Source organism: Crocuta crocuta, unplaced genomic scaffold (genome assembly GCF_008692635.1).
Source record: "Crocuta crocuta isolate KB4526 unplaced genomic scaffold, BGI_CrCroc_1.0 scaffold164, whole genome shotgun sequence".
Classification (NCBI taxonomy): Eukaryota; Metazoa; Chordata; class Mammalia; order Carnivora; family Hyaenidae; genus Crocuta; species Crocuta crocuta.
In genome coordinates, this window is record NW_027530016.1 from 3,973,342 (window position 1) to 3,997,271 (window position 23,930).

Below are 23,930 nucleotides of genomic sequence, written 5' to 3' on the forward strand. Positions count from 1 at the left end.
GGAGTCCATCTTGCTTCTTAGCCAAGTGAATGAATAATTCTCCTCCTGAGTGAATAATTTCCTAATGAATATATATATGTATTTTATTTTCAGATTTTTAAAGGGCTGAGGGACGGCAAGTTCCCAGATGTATTCGACAGCAGAGAAGTAAGCACTTGAAAATAATCAGAAATTTATTTATTTCAATGTTCTGTTTCTTAGTATTGACTCACTATCATTACAGAAAATTCTTCTGCAAAAATTACTGTCACCTGAACCCACGAAACGGCCTGATGCATCTGAAATACTGGAGACCTTGAAGGAGTGGAAGAATGTTGCAGAGAAGAAGAAACGAAGTACATGTTAGAGCGCTTCTAAAAAAAAAAAAGTATCCTGCTTTGGATATTCAATTTTTCTATAACTGCCTAAAATCTTCTAGGGACAGCTGTTGGGTATTTACCTTCTATTTTTATTTTGTCCTGAATTTTTCACTAAATTTTAGGAAGGTTTGAATCTTTTAAAAAATTTTTACTTCAAAAACATACATTTTCCTTTTCCGTAGCGTATCTCCTTATTATAAACATTGGAGGGTGTAATCAAAATTTTAAAATACTAGTGAATCAATTAATAATTGTTAAATGTCTGCTGTATCTAGGTCAAAAAATATGAGATCGCTCCCTGTTTTAAATAGCTAACAAGCTAGTCAGAGAAATATGGTACTCTTAAGAAGATAAGTGGCATACACTCACTTCGGAAAACAATTTGGTATAGTCCAGTAAAGTTGAAGGTGTACATACCCTCAAAGCCATCAATTTGGTTCCTACATGCTTGCCTACCAGAACGTTCATAGAAACCCTGTTCATAACAGCCCCAAAAACAAAAAACAATGTACATCACAAGAGGAATGGATAAATAAATTATATTTTTTCAGACACTATAATATTATATAGTAGTGGAAATGAATGAATTATAGCTAAGTGCGATAACGTGATATATCTCTGAGGAACATAATGCTAAGCAAAGAAAGCCAGTTACAGAAAATATATACAGAATGATTCTATTTACATAAAGTTCTAGACCATGCTAAATGAAACACTTTGTTTAGAAATCTGAACAAATGTGGTAAAACAATAAAGGGAAAGAAAGGAATAAATTCTAAAATCTGATAGTGGTTATCTGAGGAGGGATGGAAGTGGTGTGAGGGGGAGGTAAACTTCAAAGGTAACAGTTCGCTTTTTTAAAGTTTATTTATTTATTTACTTGAGAGAGAGAGAGGAAGGGAGGGAGAGACAGAGAGGGAGGTAAGAGAGAATCCCAAGCAGGCTCTACACTTTTAGCATGAAGCCAGATGTGAGGCCATGAGCCAAAGTCAAGAGTCAGGTGCTTAAGCATCATGACTGAACCACCCAGACACTCCTCACTTTTTTTTTTCTTTAACTGGATGTTCATTCACTACTGTTTACTGTGTAGTTACTCTTTTTATCTTAAATACATTTTGTATCTCTTAGGACAAACACTTAAAAGAACTAACCGTGGTAGAAGGCAGTAGATAAGCACAGAAAGTAGTCAGTCTGGAGGAGGTCACGGGAGATCACTTTCTACCAAGGTACCATGGCATGGGGCTTAGGAGTGGCATTCCAGTGAGACTTCCAAGTAGGCTAGGGATTTAGATGAGTAGAGAGGAGCAATATGGGCAGTAGTCTGGACAAGAGCCATGGCTTGAATTCTGGAAAAGATATACCTAAGAAACGTTGGGGATCCTCGTTTCCCTGAATTACTGGAGAGAATACAAGAAGAGAATTTGGATGACATCTTGGAAAAACCTGAGGGTTGATTTAAACTTTATGGCAACCAACTGCCATTCTAAAATTGTCATATATTTTATAATTTTTAAAATGAGTCACGTTTAGGATAAGCAGAAAAGTCACGGAGAAAAGGCTTTTTTGAAGGCTATGGTTATTCCTAAAAAGTTATTAAAAGCAGTTAATATGGTTTTCAACTCCCAATGCAGTATTTGATCAAGGCAAGGTTTATCAATGGAAACTAAAACCATTGGTTGGAAAGGTGTTGGGGAACAAAATCTTCAAAGGATTTAAATCTAACCCCACAGATGACTTATCAGTTATGGGGGCGGGGGGGGAAGAGAAATGTACCTTTACAATAGATCTCCTGGTCTCCTCAATAACCACCTGATTAAATCTCACATCACTGAAGGTGGGACTGACTACCTAATATTAAGCCTCTCCTGACGTGATCTAGGAGTTATATACTATCACCTAGTTAGTTTTCTTGCCCACAGCATTTAACTGAAATTCAATCATGAAGAAATTATTTGACAAATCCTGAATGAAGTCATTCTATAAGAAGATTACCTTGGGCTTCTCAAAGAGTTAGTATCACATACACAAAAAAAGTAGAGGAGATATTCCAAATAGAAAGACTAGAGGGATATAATGACCAAATGTGATACTTGCATCTTGATTGTATCCTGGATGTTAAAAAAAAGATTGAAAAAAAACCCCCATCAAATTGTAGAAGACATTTTGGGGATAGTTAAGAACATTTTGGTGTGCACGGAATATTATATGGCATTATGGAATAATTTTTTATTTTCTTAGCTGTGATAATGATATTGTGATCATGCAGGAAGATGTCTTATTCTTAGGTAGTGTATAAGGAAATGTTTAGAGGTGAAGTGGCATGATATGGGCAACTTTCAAATGTTCAGCAAAAATCAGTATGTACCTGAAGGGAGAAAGAAAACAAATGGGGCAAAGTTTTAATAACTGAATGACTGATAAATCTAGGTGGAGGATATAGAAGTTATTTATGCACATATGTTATTTAGCTTTTATATATACATGTATGCATAGATAAGTGTGTGTATGGCCAGCTACATAATTTGTGGGACCCAATGAAATGAACACATGAGGCCATTGTTCAATAATTAAGCATGGGGCACTTCTTGAATGGAGTTTTACAACTGCATAGGTTCCAAATCCATAAAGTCAGACATGCGTGTGAACATATATATGTGTATGTACACATATATATGCATGCACACATAGGTGTCTGAGATGAAATGTTTAGAAGTCTAAATACCAGCTTCTCCAAGACTCCATTATCCAGGACACTCACTAGAAACAAATTCACAACATCTATTCCCTACTGGAGTGTCCACCCTAACTTGAGGTTCCTGGCATGTTAGTTTTTCATTATGCAATCTCGAATGACTCCAATATTTCTCATATTTACTTTCATAAATTTTATATTAAAGCATACACAAGAACAAAGAATAATGAAATTCTATGTACCCCTCACTCAGTTGCACCAAATATCAATATTATGCTTTTTTTTGTTATATATACCCCTTCCTTTTTTTAAAAAAAAATGTTTATTTATTTAGAGATAGAGAGGGAGGGAGCTAGCTTGCACAATGAATGGCAGAGAGGAAAGGAGAGAGAGAATCCCAAGCAGGCTGTGTGCTTTCAGTGCAGAGCCAGACATGGGGCTTGAGCTCATGAACTGTGAGGTGAGTTGAGCCAAAATCAAGAGTCAGATGCTTAACCAACTGAGTCACACCGTGCCCCACCCCCCTTCCTTTTTTAAATTGTCTTTTACTGGAGTATTTTAAAGCAAGTCTCAGTCATTGTATCATTTCACTTGTAAATACTTAAAAATGTATTTCTGACATAAGATCTTTTTGAATGTTAAGAAAGCCGTGATAACTTGTCATTGAACAAAATGGTATTTCCTTGATTGTCATATAATAATCAGTCTATATTCAGTTTTCACAAAAAAATATTTCTGCTGGCTGTTTAAATCAGGATCCAACATTGCGTTTAGCTGATGTCTCTTTTACTTTGTAACATTTACCTCTGTTTTAAACTTCTTTCCTCTTATCATTTATTTAAGGAAAGAACTGGATCATATATTCTGTAGAATTTCCTTCATTCAGGATTTGACTGATGGTATCCCCATTGTGTCTAGTGAGGACTAGAAGTTTGATATGATTCTGGTTCAAGTTTTTTCCCCCAAGAATACTGCATAGATGATGATGTTTACTTTCTTTTGCATCTCCTCAGGAGTAACATAATGTTTGGTTGTTTTATTTTCAGTGATCTTAAAACTGATTGGTGGTTTCTGGTGGTGTAATCTACTTTAAAGTTTCCTATCAATCTTCCACCTAATGGTTTAGCAGCCATTGAAGATTGTTGTTTGGATCCGTTATTTCATTAGAGATTTTTTGATTCTATCGTCTTTATCATCTGTGATTCTTCTATAAAGAACTTTCTCTAAAGCAGAATGAAGTAGATGGAATAAATAGTGTAGAATGAGTTCATGCCCTAGTAACCCCCAAAGGTGACAAAGAAGGTTTTTGTTTTTTGAGCAGGGGTGTGACCCAACCAGTTCTTCGAAACAGTGTGTTTAGAATGGGCTGGAGCAGGAGGAGACTACATTTGCAAGACCAGAAGGCTGAGAGGCTAAGATGGCCTGAACAATACTGGGGACAGAGCTAAGAGGAGTTGGTGACTAGTTGTGAGGATTAAGGAGAAAGTACTGTCAGAAATTACCTCCAGGTTTGTTTGAAGGTGAGTGGCCAGATTAGGATGCCATTAAAGGCATTAGGATGCAGCCTTCAATCCAACCCCCAAAGAGCCACACATATTTGAGAGATATTTTGTCTCACACTTTTATCTATTTTACAATTTTTCATTAGAATTTAAGCCAATAGTAAGGCCACCGCACATCTGTCTGCATGAGGAGGTGGGTTGTTACACCCAACACGTGTTGGGTGTAAAATGTTAGCCCTCACTTGGAGATGCTGTTTGTGTTGCTGCCAGAATATTCAGGTGAAGGCATTGAGCAGACTGTAGAAAACACATGAAAGGATGGAATCATACACAGAATGATGTGTATGTTATCTGGAAGTAACCCCTGAGACTCAACTTTGAATCCAGGGGAGATCATGTAGAGGAAAGCAGGCTAAGGAACAAAGTACAGCAGATGCTCCAGTTAGGTATTTACTCTTTATATCTAAATGTCAACCCCGTCCTTGATGTCTGTGATTATCTGTGACTGTGGCCTATCCCAATCCTGCATTTCCTCAGAACAGTCTCAGAACGAAGGGACTACAGTTGATAGATGTATGGTGGCCTCACTATTGGCTTAAACTCTGACTAAAAACTGTAGAATAGGTAAAACTGTGAGGCAAATACGTCTCAAATATGTGTGACTCTTCAGGGGTTGAGACCTGTATTCGTTTTCTATGCCTGCTGTGACAAACTACAGTAAACTTGGGGGCCTAAAACAATGCTCATTTATTCTCTTAGCCTGAAGTGAGTTTCACTGAGCTAACGTCGAGGTGTTAGCAGGGCCACACTCCTCTGGAGGCCCTCACTCCATGACCCACATTCACTGGCTGCCACACAAGTCAGCTGTGTTACCTGAATAAGGGTTTATGCTCAATGGTTCTCATCTATGGTTTCTACCTAAAATCTCCTTTTTTTTAGAATAATAATTTGACTGAGAGAGAATACATACCATACAATTCACCCATTTAAACTATACAGTTAAGTGGTGTCAAGTATGTTCAGAGTGCAACCATCACCAGTTTTATGTTTTTAATCTTTTTGAAATGTTTTTTTGTTTGTTTTTTTTAAAGAGAGAGCACAGAGGAGGTGCAAAGAGAGAAAGAGAGAGGGAGGGAGAGAGAATCCCAAAGAGGCTCCACACTGTCAGCACAGAGCCAGTCATGGGGCTCAAACTCCTGAACCGTGAGATCATGACCTGAGCCAAAATCAAGAGTCGGACGCTTAACAGTCTGAGCCACCCAGGCGCCCCAACCACCACAGTTTTAAAACATTTTTGTCATTCAACAAGAAAAACTGTACCCATGATCACTCTTTCCTCATTTCCCTCCAAAGCTAGGCAACCAATAATCTACTTTCTGTCTCTATAGATTTGCCTGCTCTGGACTTTCATTTAAATGGAAATCATACAATATGTGGTCTTTTCCATTTAGCATAATGTTTTTGAGGTTTATCCATGTTGTGGCATGGAGCAGGACCTCATTCCTTTTTATAGTCAACTGATAGTCAATTCTGTGGCTCTATCACAGTTTATTTATCCATTCATCAACTGATGGACATTTGGGTTGTTCCACGGTGCTACTATGAATATTCAGGTACAGTTTTATGTGGACGTGTGTTTTCATTTCTCTTCGGTAAATACCAGGGAGTGGAAGTGCCAGGTCATATTGTAACCCCTTCCTTACAACTTTGTGTATTGAAGTTACATTCAGAACCAATTTCATGTTCTGCTATCCCCTGCTCAGAATGAAACTGTTCCCTAGGTCTGCTCTTGTTCAGTACCTCAGTATTATGCTTACCAATTTGCCTTGGAGCTCAGTTTTTCCTGTGTGGCTCCTTCGATGAATTTCTGGAAAGCAGGGACAGGCTCTTGTTTGTTTACCCCAAGGCAGTGAGCCTACTGACCTGCATAAAGCAGGAACTCTGGAAGTGCTTTTGAATTGGTGGGAAATAAAAGTATTAAGGAGTTCATATGCTTGATCCTACAAAATGTGTCTAATACTAAATAATAATGTTCACTTTCAAATTTCAACAAATGGCAAATAACTCTGAAAAAAGGTGTTTAAGAGAAACCAATTTTGTATATTAAAGTCTATTTGTTTTGAATTGTAGCTCTAGTATTTTGGGTTTATGTTTTAGGAAAATGAAAGACTTTAGAAATTATAGATTGGACTGAAAATAAAGTACTCAAAAAAAAAAAAAAAGAAAGCACGATATAAGTAAAAGTAAATGACAACATATTACAATGTTTCAAATTTTACATAAATTTCTCTGAAGCAAATTCAAATTCACTAAAGCAAATTAAAAAATTTTTGCTTACTTTGGTTCTCATTGTCTAATTTTGAAATCAGTAAAGGCTTATGTTAATAAAAAGAAATCTTTACTCATATTGGAAGCCTGTATTTTTTTTAAGTTTATTATTTATTTTTGAGAGGGAGAGAAAGCACAAGCAGGGGAAGGGCAGAGAGAGAGAGAGATGGAGAGAGAGAATCCCAAGCAGGCTCTGCTATCAGTGCAGAGCCAGATGCAGGGCTCAATTCCATGATGACCTGAGTCAAAATCAAGTCGGGCGCTTAACCGATGGAGCCACCCAGGCGCCCCTGGACCCTGGATTTTTAAGTGTCAATGGATAAGAATGAGGGGTGTTTCCCACTCTCCAAGGTATGCCGAGTTTCAAGCCTTGACCTACAAATGCAAACCACAAATCTGGTGGGGTCATGGATTACAGCAAAGTTACTCCCATATTCCGAGCATGAACGTAGTAAAAATATTCTCGGCCATTAAGCAGGTAGATAGTTGTCCCCAGAGTCAGTGATAGGAGGAAAGGAAGCTGGTGCCTAAGTTTGTTCCATCTGAAACAACCCACAGAGCTTTGGGAACGACTGCATGAGTGTCAGTGTACTTGGCTGAAATGACAAGAAAGTATCTGGCTGTAATTCCAAGGAAAGGTGGACTCCTTTGTTTTAGCTATCAATACAATTTTATTGTTTTTTAAGTGAAAAAGTAAATATGAAATACACAACAGTATAAGCTCTTGTATTTTATATGTGTATTTATATTCATAAAGATAAGGCTTCATTTTCTGGATGAAGAACTGAGGCCCAGAAGTTAACTCATGTAGCAGTTCTCAAGTTGTGCTGTGTCTCAGAATCAAAGGGGGTCATGCTCAGGCCACAGTGGCCAGTTATATCAGAATCTCTGCCAAGGGGAAACTTGTATTATCATTAAAAAAAAATTTTTTTTATAAATTTTTTTTAATGTTTTTTTATTTATTTCTAGGAGAGAGAGAGACAGCGTGAGCAGGGGACGGTCAGAGAGAGAGGGAGTCACAGACTCTGAAACAGTCTCCAGGCTCTGAGCTGGCAGTCAGCACAGAGCCCGATGCGGGGCTCGAACCCACAAACCGCGAGATCATGACCTAAGGGAAAGTCGGACGCTTAACCGACTAAGCCACCCAGGCGCCCCTAAAAAATTTTTAATGTTTGTTTATTTTGAGAGAGAGAGAGACTATGTGAGTGGGGGACGGGCAGAGAGAGAGGAGAGAGAGAATCCCAAGCAGGCTCCGCACTGTCGGTGCAGAGCCCAATGTGGGGCTTGAACTCAACGGAACTGTGATGATGAAGAGTCAAATGCTTAACTGATTGGGCCACCCAGGCACCTCTTGTATTATTTTTAATGCTCCCTAAACTAAACTCGAGAACAGATGAATTAGGTCATATTAGGCCAGAGGTTGATACAAGTTATGCTACTGATTATCTTAACCTGTGCAAATATAGGTTATGCTTTTGCTATGTTCTTGCATATGCTGTTTCTAATAGGAGGAAGAGGTTGATCTCTCTCGATGGTAGGGAGAGGTAAGCTATAAAAGTGGATCCCCAAGAATGTAACAGTGCTCTGTAGTTAACCTGGAGCACTAGTCCTAATGCACAGATGCTTATCAGACGCATTCCTAGCACTTTAAAATACAGATATCTAGAAACTACCCTTGACTAGCTGAATCAAAATCTCTAAGGGAAGTACCTGAGCTTGTGAACTTTAAAAAAAAGTTTATGGTTTCTTGGAATACTACATGGCAATGAGAAAGAATGAAATCTGGCCATGTGTAGCAACATGGATGGACCTTGAGGGTGTTATGCTGAGCGACATAAGTCAGGCAGAGAAGGACAAATATCATGTTTGCACGTATAGGAGGATTAGGAAGAACTTAACGGACGACCGTGGGGGAGAGGGAGAGAAGCAAACCATGAGAGACTCTTGAATGCTGAGAACAAACTGAGGACTGATGGGTGTGGGGGGGAGGGGGGAGATGGGCATGAAGGAGGGCACTTGTGGGGATGAGCACTGGGTGTTATATGGAAACCAACTTGACAATAAACTATAAAAAAAAAAAGCTCATGGTTTTTGATGCCCAATTTTGGCTGAAGATCTCTAGAGGTGTGCTACATGGTATGTCCTTAGCTATATGTGGAAGCTATATATGCTTCCCTTCCATTACAGGGAAGCAGATTTTAGAAAAATAACTTTAAAAATCACTTAGAGCTACCCAGCAATGGAACGATGCATTTTAAGGCAGTGAGCTCTCTGTGGCTGGAAAAATAAAGGCAGAGGTTGCATTACCTCCTACTGGGAATGTCATCCAAGGACTCTCAAATTAGTAAGTAGTTGGATAATCTGATAGTTAAGATTACTGCCAATTCTAAAGTTCCTTTAGCCAAAACTTGCAATCGATCACTTATAGTGGACATACACATTGTCATGAAAACTCATGATTAGGCCACAAGTATCATAATTATTTGGTTTCTAAAACTGGCTAGAATGAAGTAGTGTTAATGGTATGCTGCCTCTGACATCAGTCTTATTGAGGGGGATACTTCTCCTTCCTCTTCCTTTTTGCGTGGAGGGAAGGGACTTTTTCTTGCTCCTTGGGAGAGAGAAGTATGGGAGCAAGCTCTGTGAACCCTCATTCATTCCCTCTCAACGAAGTGTCTTATCTGAGAAGTGATTTGGGGAGAGGGAACTTAGCATGGGTGGCCCTGCCCCTGGTGGGTCCTCTCTCCTTGAAAGCTAAATGCTCTCAGAAAGCAAGGGTGGGCTCTATCCCTGGCAAGGCAGAGGTCTGCAGTTGTGTCCAGTCAAGGAGATATTTTAAGGAGCGTAATAGGAGAACAAGTCAACCTTGCTCTCTAACTCAGCATCACTGATAATAAAGCTGACATTTCAATCTATCTCTGACTCCCGTGTCTTATTTCCAAATTTGTTCTGAAGCAAAGAGGGGAATAAGAGAGTTACTTGTTGGTATCCTTGAGCCCCATAGCATCACAACAGAGTCACAAATTGTGATTGCCCATGTCTATAACCCTTGTGTTCTGAAATAGCATTCTGTTGTTTTTTTTTTAAATCAATGAACAACTATAAAGTACAAAGTACTTCTAAAATTACAAACAGAACAAAACATATTAAAAAGCCCCTCTTTCTTTAACTGGCATAATTTGGGAATTCTAACTGCTCAACATTTTTAGGAAACAATAACAATTTCCAAGTTTCTACTTTATTGAGAATAATCTTAGTCATGATCTTCAGAAGTTGGTCCTGGGCAATTTGAAGAGAGGTCTTCTTTATCTGTAATTTATGTGAGGAAAATAAAAGATTATTATTTGTATAGAAAACTATTCCAGAATATTAGTTCAACATAACGTGTTTTGTAGCTCTGTTTGCTACTTACTCAGCTAAACTGGGACAAAATACAACCAAAACCAACAATTCTTTACTGTCAAGCATAAAGTCCATAAATTCAAGTTAACAGAGCCAACTTGGGGGGATGTGTTAGAAGGGAAAATGCTTGGCTCTATAAGGTCTGGCAAGTTTTAAACCCATTTCTTAAACCCATATAATAAGAAAAAATGGAGTGGATTTCAGTATTCTGAAACAATATTCTATTTACATAAAAGCCAGTGCTAAAAATCTGAAATATCTTGCAAGTACTGCAGCTGAAGAAAGAATCTTTAAGAGTAAGGCATGAAAAAAATTCATCCTCAAGTAACTCATAAATTCTTCCTTTTGAAATAGAGAACTGAAAAATTCCCTTCTGCATATTTAGTTTCTGAAAAGTTAAAAGCACCTTTAATGAGACCACAATTATTTCTATGTGCACCACTGCTTTAAGTCATTGATCCCACGCTGCCATTTGGAGAGAATAAGAAATTTCCATTTTCTATGGAAAATATGACTTGCAAACACACACACACACAATCGAAGTTAAAAAGTCAAAGAGCATTTGTATTCAATATTTTTAAAAAGTGCAAAGTATCCTCTTACCTTCAAAGGCTGTTCCACACCAAATACAATACAGATGTTCTTCTCTTAAATAACCAGTCAATATTTGTAATTTTTCCAGGACCTACATGTAGGACATAGGCACAGTCATGGTTCAAATTGAACATAATCTTGGTATTCTGGTCTCTTGGATGCTACCAAATTAGCCCAACGGCATAAATCTTCTGCTACCGTCTTAATCAGGTAGGAGAGGTATCAAGGGAGGAATATATTAGAACATGACCCAGGTTTACCAGCCACCCTGATATTTTCACAAGTTTGCCAGACACAAAGAAACCACTTGTTAACATTTGGAAAATACATTTGGACTGGCTCTTATTTTAATCAGGATCCTTTAAACGACCCCCCCCACCACCACTCTGCTTTCAAAGAACCTACCTCCCCCAGATGGGATGAGAGTGAACACCTCCTCCCCTTGTCATTAAAGTTCTCATCAATGGTCCCCCAGTTAGGTGGAACACTAGCTTTTCAAATTGTAAATGTTTCCTATAAAATTCTTATACATAAAAATCCACAGAAATGGGATTCCTTTCTTGAATAATCTCCACTTCCTTTGAGCTGTGTTTTTTTGCTTTGTTTATGGGTGGAGAGGGGTACTCATTAGAATCACTTCCAGAGGTTTAACAGCCAACAGAGTAGAAATTAAGATAATTTATGTTTGCAGCTCATCTGTCATCCAAACCAAAGCTGAGAGTGTAAACTGAAGCTAACAGAAGAAATTATATAACGTTTGGTTTGAGGTTAATAAAATAATCCTATCATATAGTAGTTCTCAACTAGAGGTGATTTTCCCTCTCGGGAAATTTAGCAATATCTAGATATTTTTGGTTGTCACAAGGGGAAGTGCAACAGGCACCTGGAGGGTAGAGGCCAGGGATGCTGTTAGAATATCATGCCCCAATGAACAACTACCAGGTTCAAAATGTGAATGGTACCAAGGCATACACTTAAGATACCCTGCTCAAGGAACCAGTCCCAAAACATACACTCAAGTCTTCGCTCTTATATTCATCTTCATCTTGTTCTTTTTCTTCCTCTTCATCTTCCTCAGTTTCCTCTTCAAGCCCCAACCAGTACCATGCTTCCCTGGGAACCTGAATATTCTGAAAATATAGAATTATTCCCAATTAAACACAGCTAACCAGAAGACTATCACAAGGCTGTTCATATCAACATGAATTCTTTCTTTCAATGGAATATTTACTGATTGCTGCTTCAAGAGTAAAGCCCTGGGCTGTGTGAACCATGGGGACGAAGACTCAGTACAAATATTGTCCCCCAGTGGCTGCCAGTCTCTTAGGGAAGTAAGCCATGGGTACACATAGCTTAATGGGAATAAAATAATACACATAAGAATGGAGGTAGGTGAGGGGGATGGGTATTAAGGAGGGACTTGTTGGGATGAGCACTGGGTGTCAAATAGATGAATCACTGGGTTCCACTTCCAAAGCCAAGATTACACTGTGTGTTAATGAACTTGAATGAAAAAAAAGAATACAATCTCATGAGATTTGGTTTTAGATCTCACGAGATCTACTCGTAGAGCACACACACAGAGTACATGTAAGCTAGAAAAGTGTCATGACACAGATACAACATTAAGTGCTATGGAAATGCAGAAGAGTGGGAGATTGCTTCCAGAGATCTACTTACACACAATGGAAATTTTACAGAGGTTTTTGAGACTTTAATTGAAGTCATTTTATACTGATGGAAACATCAAAGCAAAATGAAATAAACATAAAAGCAAAAATGGAATATATAGTAATCTACCATGATTTTACTGGTTAGAGACACAGGAGGTAATGAATATGGACTAAAAAGGGGCTATTCATCAAATATTCTGGTGAATGGAGTTTCCATACACTCTGAGTCATCTGAGTCATCAATATTCAAATAAGCAGAGAACAATTAAATATCAAAATGTTACTAGACCCTTACTGGGTAACTCAGGCTACTCTGGGTCCTGCAGCAAATGCATCATCGTCATGAGTGTCAATCACAGATCAGTCCTGAATGTTAAATGAAAGCTTTACCAGGTAGCAGGCTAGATGCCACAGGCCTGGGGGTTCTTTTCTTTCCTTTTTTCTAATTACATGGCAAATCATACTGGGAGCAAAAAACCTTCCCAAACTAAACATAGGTAAGAGGCTTGCCTTTTGTGTATCCAGCTGCTGGCAGGCTCGCTGGCTTCTTCTAAGGTCCCCTTCCAGCTTCACTTCATCCTGCTTATGTTTCAGTCGCAGTCTAAAGGAAAGGAAACAAGAGTCCAGCGAGAGTCTGCACTCCCTTTATTCACTTAAATGCCCAACTACCAGAAAACGTACCACAATAAACACAGGGTGAAACCCAAGACAGCTCAAATACCAAGTGTTACCGAAACTGCTCTGCGGCTTTTTCTTCGGCCTGGGTTTTCATGTGGATCTTCCTTCTGTAGCTTTCGAGTTTCTCCTCTGCTTTCCGCTTCAGTAATGTCTCGTGACCGATGCCGCTCTTCCCTGTTCGAACAGCAAACTCTGCTGAAGACCCTACTGACTTCACACTTCAAAACATGACCTCTAACCAGCTGTAAATTATACACGATTCTAATTTGAGTACAATCCCTCGGAAGCATTTGACATGAATGACAGGAGAAAACACTGGAGATTGTTTTTCCTAAACCCGAACACAATTGGATTTTTGCAAAGATCATTAGTCTGATCTAATAAGATAGTCACACAATACAAAATTCTTTAAATTGGGAAAACAGTATCAACTATTATACTTTCATATAAATATAATAAACAAAATATACATTTTTCTCCTTAATTCACCCGAAGTATTAAGAAAAACACTGAATGGATAAGTCTGTCTCAGAATACTTTTAGCACATTCTTTTTTTTTTTTAATGTTTATTTATTTAGAGAGAGAGACAGCCTAAGCAGGGAAGACAGGGAGAGAGGGTAATCCTAAGCAGACTCCACACTGTTAGTGTGAAGACTGACACAGGGCTTGAACTCACAACCCATAAGATCATGACCTGAGTTGAAATCAAGACTTGGACACTCAACTGACTGAGCCACAAGGCACCCCTTAGCACATTTCAAAAAAACAGCGTTGCATTTTTAATGATTATGATTTCTCCCCTTATTTTTATGGTTTAAATTTTATTTTACGGGGTGCCTGGGTGGCTTAGTTGGTTAAGCGTCCGACTTTCGCTTAGGTCATGATCTCGCGGTTCGTGGGTTCAAGCNTTTTATACTCAAACTTTTAATTTTAGCTTAAAAGATTGAGAAGTTTAACTAAGAAATATCCTAGGGCTTCCTAGGATAAGAACAGTAACTGTGCTATCACAAAAAAACCCTATTTAGTATGCAAGTATATGTGCTAGATCTAAGCATAAGTTATTATTACTTTAAGTATGCTCAGAAATAATTATATACCTGTTTTGACGTTGAGAGGAATTGGTTCAACAATACCACCCCCTAAGAAAAGAGAACAAAACACACACATGACTTTAGAACTTCTTCTTCAGATTATAGGTGAGCATAGTATGCAGCTTTACAACGTTCTATATATATCCCTTCCACTTTCAATGCCATTTGAAACTGAAATCTGAACATCAATACTCTATAATCGACTACCTCCCTTGCCTTCAAATATCTACTCCTCAGTAAGGCTGGCCCACAGCCTCCTTTGCCATCGAATGTAGGGCTTCAAGAAGGGAAAACACTGATATTATACGTCCAAGAAAGTGGCAGATTCCAGAGAAAGCAAAGCCTTGCTAGGTGAAGATCAAAGCAATTGTAACAAAGAAGAAAAGAAAAATGGCTTACAGACTCTACTATGAACGTACGGCCTCACGCCTTCCTAAATAGGGAGGTTAGAATGGAGCTTCCCCGACCACGTGCTCACTCAGGCACCTGGCACGGGTACAGAGCGAGCAGGGCAGAGTCCTGCCATCATCCTCAATGTTGCTTCACCGTCCTTTGGCTGTTGCACTTCTCAACCCTTCTCTTATCACCACTGTTAGCTGTTGCCTCCGTTGTAAGCCTCACCTATCCCCACAGTTGGGGCCTCAAGGCTAAGTGGGGTAGTTCTTGAAGGCACACATTTGTCTAAAGTGGTGTAGGAAGCTACAGTTCTCTATATCCTCGTTACACCTCGTGGCTATGTGGTTTTCATTTCTGGGTGGATGGATAAAGAGTGCATCTCAATAGAGCACCGCTTGGTGGTTAGGAACACCTGCTTAGGTCCAGATGGAACTTACCACTCTTGCCAAGGGCCTGACCACTTTTATACCCCATCTTTTGGAGTAAAGCAAACCCTTTGTTTTCACAGCCTAGTGCATTCTTCAATCCAATGTCACGTCTTTCTTGTTCTTCTTCTTTTAAACTCTTCTGCCTGTTTTTCAAATTAGCTTCCTGCTGCTTTTCTTCTTTTCGACGGGCTTCTCGGATTTGCCTCAGCATTGGCAATCCTGGTCTGATGTCTTGTCTGAAGAATAATGGAAAAGGTTATTTTAGATGAGTACATGCAGTTTTCTCCTAACTTTGCTACTTGCTCACCTGATGCTACTTAATATTTCAGTACCATCTTGATGATCACCTTTGTTTTCATTGATCTTAGAACAATCACTGACCTCTGAGAATGGCTACCTTAGTAAAAATAATGAAGGCTGGTGTCAGATTATAGGAAACTAAAGAAAATAGAGAGTTGAAGAAAAAGTAATTTTAGACTAATTTTTCTAGGTGGTTGGAAATAAGAAAGAGCAAAGCTGAATACGAGCTGGAAGAGACAGGAAGATGAAATAAAGCAAAAGTGTAAATTTGCTTGGAAGAGGAAAATAACAGGAATCAAGGGCAGAAGTCAAATGTTTAGCATTAAAAGGGAAGAAAAGGCTCCTGGTATCCTTGTACAGAAATGTAGGAGGTGTTTCCACAAAGCAACAAAACTGACTTTCCAACTCACATTTAAAATCAATGTCATCACTTAGGAGTCTAAGTGATGTATATATATTATCACATGAGGTGTGCACATTTACTTACTGGACACTAATGAAGGAATCAGACATATAGTCCTCTTCTTCCGCCATGTTCAACTTCATATAGCACAAGTATCTACAAATCAAAGAGGATAAAGCAACACCACCTTTCTCTGAAGCTCTACCACATTCAAGTGCCTTCTGACATCTTTCTGTGTGAAGCTCTCCAACAACTCATTCTCTTCTATCCCAAAACCTCCGTCATCTCCTACTATTTTCAAATGAATGTCACTATAATCTCCCCACTCCTGAACCTTGTATAACCCTCTGCTAATTCTTCCTCTACAATATCCTTCAAAGGCATTTTTTTCTACAGTTGTGACCATTGCTTCAGTTCAGACATTTATTTCTAGCCTGAGCTATTACAACAACTTCCTAATTAGTCTCATTGTATATGGCCTCTCCTCTTCCAGTCCATCCCCTACACCCTCTCCAGAGTGGGTTTTTAAGACAACTGTTTTTCTTAAGTTTATTTGGGGCTCTTGGGTGGCTCAGGTCACGATCTCATGGTTTGTGAGTTCAAGCCCCACATCGATGCTCTGTGCTGACAGTGTGGAGCCTGCTTCACATCCTCTGTCTCCCTCTCTCTGCCCCTGCCCCACTCACTCACTCACTCACTCTCTCAAAAATAAAATAAACATTAAAAAAAGTTCAAAGTTTATTTTTTTTTTAGTAATCTTTATACCCATGTGAGGCTCAAACTCATGACACTGAGATCAAGAATTCCATGCTCTTCTCGCTGAGCCAGCCTCTCCAGAGTGGTGTTATAAAAAAACATAAGTCAGGGGGAGCCTGGGTGGCTCAGTTAGTTAAGCGTCTGACTTCAGCTCAGGTCATGATCTCAACAGTTCGTGACTTTGAGCCCTGTGTTGGGCTCTGTGCTGACAGCTCAGAGCCTGGAGCCTGCTTCAAATTCTCTGTCTCCCTCTCTCTCTCTGTCCCTCCCTTGCTTGTGGTCTGTCTCTCTCAAAAATAAACACTAAAAAATTTTTTTAAAACATGTAAGTCAGGTTATTTAATCTGTCTATTTCAATCCCTCAATAAGTTTTACTCTGCTGGCTCTTGAGGATTAGTCACTTTAACACTGTAGCCGGAGGGATCCTTCATAATCTCACCCCTGACGCTCCTTTAGGATTCAACATTCAAGTCACATGGGCTCCTCATTGTCCCCTGAACATATCACAGACATTTCCTTCCTCCTAGCCCTAAGCTTTCCTCCTTCACAAAACCTGTCCTGACCACTCCAGGCTTCCCTCTACCGCACTCCATGTTCAAGCTGCTCACTTGGAACTTGATATACTTAACAACTCACTTATATGGAAACATTTCTGAGGAGAGTTCCCATCCAAAATAGTTACAATCATGTAATTATTTTCTCTTACAGGGATAAAATAGTTATCCAGAAAAACACATCTCAAACTTTACTATGTATATGAATTGCCTCAGGATCTTTTTAAAATGCAGAGTCTGATTCTGAGCTAGAGCCTGAAGTTCTGTATTTCTAATGGGCTCCCAGATGCTATCAATGCTGCTGTCCAGAAGCTAGTTACAAATGGCAGCACACATAGGCTGCTTTGGCCTGCCCACCATCCTTTTCTTTGGGAACCCAACCCTCTGCCCTCCATTGGGTCTTAGCGGATGGTTGCAAGCTCTGTCCTCTCTGCTCCCCTGGGCACAAGATGGACAATTTTGTTCACTATGTCTTAGCAATGGAGGAGGTAATGACCTAACCAGGGCAGATAAGCATTTCTTTCCTTACATGATATGAATATATAGATTATGGGAGAAAAGACATCTCTCTTCACTGGGGATTCTGAACTGGGAGTACGTGAAGGTGGGCTCCAAAGGGCCATCTTCCTGGCCATATGAAGAGCTCCCATTCCCAGAATGAAGCCAGATAGAAAAAGTGAACAAAGATACGCCTAAAAACACCAAGTCTCTAACTCTGGGTCCTAAGACCCTAATTCCTCTAGCTCTTTCTCTAAAGCTGTGACCTAACATTCTTCCCAGCAACATGCGCTAATAAACTTCTCCATTACTTAAACTGGTTGGAGTAAGGATTCTGTCAACTCCAACTGAGAGTATGGACAATTACAGAGGACAGGAAAGAAAAGTATTACTGCATTGGTTCTTTAAAAAATTTTAATCTATATCTTTCTTAACCAGGCTGTAAACCTCAGAGACAAGTTCCCTATATCCCTACCACTATGGCCAAGACAACATAAATTTTAAATGTTTAGTTATGCTGAGAACAAGAAGGGTCTTTACCTTGTAATTTCATAATAATAGACTACTTTTCCCCCCGGACATGATGTCTTAAAACAAATGTACAGATTATGAATTTTTATCAGGCAAACACCCTTGTAACCAAGTGGTAGCCTCCAAGACGGGCCCCATGATTCTTGCGTCTCGGTTTTCCTCACCCTTGTGCAGTCTCCGTCCACAGTGACCAGGATTGACCTGTGTAACCAACAGGGTATTGTGGAAATGATGGAGTGTGACTTCTTGGTCCTAAAAGACACCACAGCTCTTAGTTAGATCACTCTGACTCCGGTTAGATTACTCATTCTAAGGAAAGTCGGCTGTCATATAGTGAGGACCCTTCAGCAGCTCTATGGAGAGGTCCACACAGGAAGACCTGAGACCTCTTGTCCACAACTATTACAGAACTTGAAAACCCCATGAGTGAGACATCTCAGTAATATATCTTCTGGCCCCAGTCAAACCTTCAGATGTCTCTGCTTAGGTTAGCATCTTCATTACATCTTCTTAAGAAAGTCTGAGCTGAGCTAAACTACTAACAAATTCCTGCTCCACAGAAACTGTAAGATAATAAATGATGATAGTTATTTCAGGTTGCTAAATTTTGGGATAACTTATTATACAGCAAAAGATAATATAAACCATCAACAATATCACCACCATTGTCAGCTACCCAGGAGCCCTTGCTGTCCCCAACCAATTACACCCCTTTCAATCACTTTCTTGTCTTCATAGTTTTTCCACCCATGTGTGCATCCTTAAACATTATAGGTTTTTTATTATAACAAAAATAGGACTTAGTTTATTATTAAGTTTATTATCATTTAAAATATGTAAGATTATACGCAGCAACTGTGGTAATTCACCCACCGTCTCTAAACTTCAGATTCCTCATTTCTAATAACAGTATTTTTACACGTAATGGTTTGGCACCTACCCGGTATCTCAATATTTTTATCCCATTTAATCATCACTAGGAACGGTTATTTAGCTTTTTAGCTGGAGAAATTAAGGCTCCATATGGGTAAATGACTTGCTCAACACTACACAAAAATCCAGGTCTCACTTCTCTTGTTACTGCAAATAGGGTTAGATCATTTTTAAGGGACCCCTTTAGCTCTAAAGTGTTAGGCGGATTTGAATGGGGGTTCCAGCTTCTTCTTAAAACTTCCCCTTTGTGGGTACAATACACTTCAGCATCATCCATTCGCATCAAGCATAAGGATGAACTTTGTAAACCCAGGCAGATACGACGGTGGCTTGGACCACCCGTGGAAGTGGTGAGAAGTGGTCGGATTCTGTGTATATTTTAAAGGTAGAGCTAACGAGACTGGCTGATGAATGGGAGGCGTTGTGTGAAAGAGCGATGTCAACGAGTACTCCAAGGTTTTTGTTCTGAACACCTGGAAGAATGGAGTTACCAGTTGACTGTAGTAGGTTTGGTTGGGGTGACTTTTTTGTTTGTTTTTGGCAGAGAACGAGCAGTGAGGCAGCAACCAGAACGCTGCTTCAGACACACGGAGAATTCCATTATAAAACAAATAGAGAGAAGGGCTAATTAGCTGGACACACAGTAGAAAGGTAACCAAAAAGGCCTCAGTCCCAAAATCTCCCTCAGGGACCGCTGATTGCTCCCTTCTCGCGTCCCTCTCAGCTGCAAACGTCACCGGCAGGAATGCAGGAGTTAGTGTGATAGGTCAGTCACACCCAGCGCACAAACCATTGCCTTTTACCATTCTACCAGGTGCCCCCGTCCCCTTACCTGGTAGCTCTACTCGCCCCGGGCCAGCGGGTAAGAGCGCGCGCTGCGCATGCGCCCACCTGCCTGCACAGGACTACTGAGCCTCAGCTCCACCTGAGCTTCTCAGCGAGCAATTAATTGGAAACCCCTGCGGCAGGAGGAGCTAGGAGGATGTAGTTAGTGCGCTTGCGCAACACCAACCTTCCGCGCACGCGCACTTTTCTCACTTCCTGCTGGCAGGCGTGCGGGAGGCGGGGCATCCGGGTCGTTTGGCAGCTGCTTCTGGCCCCGGAACTCAGCTGTTCGGCCCCTGCCAGACTAGGAGGTGAGGCCAACCATCCCCGTTGCGACCAAAGCATGCACGGTGACACGCACACACACCCGTGTCCCCCTCGTACGTTTTCAGAGTACTGGGTAGGAAAATCGAGTTCGTAAGGAACATTTTCCTTTCTCAGGCTCCGGGCTCGGTTCCGAGCCACCGCCTCCTGTGGTTGACAGCCCGAGTGGCTCTAGCGAGGCCTCTTCCATCTACCCCAGGCCGGCCGCTGCGCCACGGTGGTCCCCGGATGGTGGCCCTCGGATAGCCGGGCCAACTCAGACCCGCAGTGCGCGCTGCCCTTCTGGGCTGCATTTCCCCGACCGCTCGGCGTTGTCACTAAAGCCTCGGCCACAAGGATCTGGCCTTTCCTGTCCGGAAGGACGACTCTTGGAGACTTCCCGTGTGAGATCTTTATCCTGGGAGTTTTGACGTCGTCCTGGGCCAGGGGAGGGTAAGGGCGCTGTGCACTCAGCAGTGAGCAAGAAAAGAGGGTGGGTTGTCAGGCCCAGCTGGTGTATGATCTTGGTGCTGCAGTTTTCCCATTCGTGGAATGGGTTAATGACGTGTTTCGCTAGGCATATTTCTTCTGGAATAATGCCTTCTTTGCAATATTTTTTAAAAAAGCAATCTCTATGCCCAACGTGGGGCTCAAACTCAGGACCCCGAGTTCAAGAGTCACATGTTTTACTGGCTGGGCCAGGCAGGCAGGCACCCTTTTATTTGCAATATTTATTTTTATTTACCTTTTACCCCTTTTTTAATTCTTCCTCACCAAGCATGACTTTCATTTATGTTTGTTTTTGTTTTACCCTTGTTCTTTAGAATTACGTTCTTGGGTTTTGCCTCAAAGAAGTAATGTAAATTTCTCCCAAATGAAATGAGAAGTAAAGCCATACTTTTCAGTTCTTAGTGGTTATATTCACTAAGCTTTGACTTTTAATATTAAAAAGATTCTTACAAGTATTTCTTGGTTTGTTAAGGTGTGACTTTTATTTATTTATTATTTTAAATATATTATTGTTTATTTTTAAGGTGTGACTTTTAAACTACAGTAATGGAGCTGGCTCACAGTTTATTGCTAAATGAAGAAGCTTTGGCTCAAATCACTGAAGCAAAGAGACCTGTTTTTATCTTTGAATGGTTGAGATTTCTTGATAAAGTATTGGTCGCTGCCAACAAGGTATGGTATTGCTTTTTTTCCAGCTGGGTTTACATAATGAAGAGTATTATATGTTCATGATTTGTAAGGGAACATGCATTATGTTTTGGAAAGGTTGTGGGTCACTTATGGAATTGAGACTGTAACACTGTAATAGAAATTTTTGTCTGTCCTTTTTCTGTTTTGTGGCAAAATCTGAACCTCATTTGAAACTAGCTCTTTGCCTACTTCATGGCTCTATCCAGACAGCTGAACATGACTGGAGAAAAATATGTTTATATGACTGCATTCATCTTAAGTTCATTAATCTCTAACCTGCAAGTGGTCCCTCTGCGCTGTCTAGCAATCCCGATATCTTCACTTATCTCTCAGAGCAGTTATAATCGGGTGGGTTTTTTTGTTTCCTTTTTCCTATATGGTCTTTTTAGCCTTGTTGCTTTTCACTATGTCCGTGTTTTGTTTTCTGTCTTGAAAATTACATACTTTCCTCAACTGTCTGGTGATGTTTGGCTGTCTGCTCAAATTTAAGAATAAGTAGTAAGTTTCCTGGGCAGGATGAAGTTTGTTAACTGTGCCCCACTATAGTCCAGTCCTGTGGTTTGAGGAACCTCTGGCATTGGCATCATAGTTATTCTACTCTATCGTCTTAGGGCATATCACTAGCTGCCTAGATTCTAGGAACTGGGGGAGAAGGCTGGGACTTCAGCATCCAGTATGTAAACTCGCATTTAATGCTCCATTTTCAGTACAGTCTTTCTAGCCCACAGCTGTGCTGGAGCTTCCTAATTCCTGAATGGAAGAGAGAGGTATAAGAGTCTTATAGCTTCTAGACTCTCAACCATTTCCTCCAGTTCCAGACATAATTCACTCCCTCCTCCATAAGCACCTGGAGCTTCAAACAACAACAAAACAAACATGAGCTTTATGGGATTCCGTGTTGTAAGCTAGGTCTCTTGTCAGCTTTCCCTATTGGGGGTGCCTGGCTTCTGTATTTTCTTTTGATTCTTTTCCTGTTTTCTTTGCTCTTGTGGATCTGTGCATTTGTGTGTGTGTGTGTGTGTGTGTGTGTGTAGTTGCACTTTAATATAGTTTTTCGTAGTGTTTCTGGAGAGACAAAGTTAATGCATGGATTCATTTATGGGCCTTAGCTAGAAGTCTCTATTTTCTCTTAACCCCCTTCCAGCTGAGCGTTTGCTGCGTCCGTTCCCCTGACACAGCTCTTGTCCTGTCATCAGTGACCTCACATTGTTCCAACCAGTGGTCAGTATTCTGTCTTAGTTGACCATCAGCAGCTTTTGACATAGTTGATCCCCTGCCTTGAAACACTTAATAGATACTTTATTTTGTTGGGAAGAGTATATACAAATATTTATTCCCTCCATGATATCACCTAATCTCATGATTTTTGCTACCATCTATACAGTAATGACTCCCAGATATCCAACTACCTCTTTCTCAATTAAATAGCATCTCAAAATTAACATATGCAAAGCTGAATTCTTGATTTCCCCGTCCCAAACCTGTCCTTTCCCCAGTGCTCACCATCTTAGGAAACAACCATTTCTTCCTTCTGGTTGCTCGCATCATAAACCTTAGAGTCATTCTTCTCTCTTTTGGAAACTTCACATCACATTTATCAGCAAATCCTATGGGTTCTAGCCACTAAGCATGTCCCGAATTGAGTTATTTGTCATCATGTCCATTGTTCCCACCCTCAACTCTCATCTGGGTCATTGCAACAGCTTTTTTTTTTTTTTTAATGTTTTCATTTATTTCTGAGAGAGAGAGAGAGAGAGAAAGAGAGCAGGGAATGGTCAGAGAGAGAGGGAGATACAGACTCTGAAGCAGGCTCCAGGCTCTGAGCTAGCTGTCAGCACAGAGCCCGACACGGGGCTTGAACCCACAGACCGTGAGATCATGACCTGAGCTGAAGTCGGACGCTTAACCGACTGAGCCACCCAGGCGCCCTGTGCAACAGCTTCTTAAGTGCTCATTACGCTTCCAACCATGGACCTTGTAGAGTATTTGTTGCTCAGTAGTCAGAATGTTCCTGTTAAAACGTTTTAATCATGTACCTCTTATGCTTCAGATTCTCACTCAGGATAAATCTGAAAATTCTTACAATGGTGTATAAGTGGCTATACAGTTTATCCTTTATATTCTTCTGACTTCATCTCCCATTACTTCCTGTCTCTGACTCTCCGCCAGCCAGACTGGCCTTCTTGCTGTCCTCCACCAAGCAAGCTCCCACCTCAAGGCCTTTGCCCTTGTTCTTTCTGCTTGGAATATTTTTCTCTCAATAATCTGCATAGCTCACACCTCTGCTTCTTTTCAGAGAGGCCTTTTGTTACTATCTGAACAAAACAGTAAGAACTCACACTATTCATTTGTTTACGTGTTAAACTTGGCCTCTCGCTGCTAGAATAGAAGCTCATAAGAGCAGAGACTTTGTTGTGTTCACTGTTTCATCCCGGTGCTTGGAATAGTGCATGCATATAGCAAGTACACAATAAGCATTTGTT

General features: G+C 40.3%; 3 protein-coding genes across 5 annotated transcripts in view; 2 read left to right on the plus strand and 1 right to left on the minus strand.

Annotated features, from left to right (window-relative positions):
- The window catches only part of EIF2AK2 (eukaryotic translation initiation factor 2 alpha kinase 2), a 36,286-nt gene extending 29,326 nt beyond the window's left edge, over positions 1-6,960 (plus strand). For 2 of the 3 annotated variants that reach the window (XM_077764280.1, XM_077764281.1), the window contains exons 14-15: positions 94-147; positions 224-6,960. In XM_077764280.1, the coding sequence (XP_077620406.1) occupies positions 94-147; positions 224-346 (177 nt within the window). In that variant the 3' untranslated portion in view covers positions 347-6,960. The remainder of the gene's footprint in view (positions 1-93; positions 148-223) is intronic. The other variant, XR_013335155.1, reaches the window with a different exon arrangement.
- A 3,143-nt stretch (positions 6,961-10,103) lies between these two features.
- Positions 10,104-20,100, minus strand: GPATCH11 (G-patch domain containing 11). The gene is made up of 10 exons (XM_077764282.1): positions 19,952-20,100; positions 18,351-18,438; positions 15,932-16,003; positions 15,154-15,380; positions 14,327-14,368; positions 13,282-13,402; positions 13,061-13,151; positions 11,891-12,007; positions 10,887-10,968; positions 10,104-10,190 (listed from the first exon to the last, which is right to left on the minus strand). Exons 3-10 carry the CDS (start codon positions 15,988-15,990, stop codon positions 10,135-10,137), a joined length of 795 nt encoding a protein of 264 aa, XP_077620408.1. The 5' UTR covers positions 15,991-16,003; positions 18,351-18,438; positions 19,952-20,100; the 3' UTR covers positions 10,104-10,134.
- Positions 20,101-20,209: 109 nt separating this feature from the next.
- HEATR5B (HEAT repeat containing 5B) overlaps positions 20,210-23,930 on the plus strand; it is a 96,360-nt gene continuing 92,639 nt past the window's right edge. The window contains exons 1-2 of the mRNA XM_077764283.1: positions 20,210-20,255; positions 21,282-21,429. Of these exons, the coding sequence (XP_077620409.1) occupies positions 21,304-21,429 (126 nt within the window). The 5' untranslated portion in view covers positions 20,210-20,255; positions 21,282-21,303. The remainder of the gene's footprint in view (positions 20,256-21,281; positions 21,430-23,930) is intronic.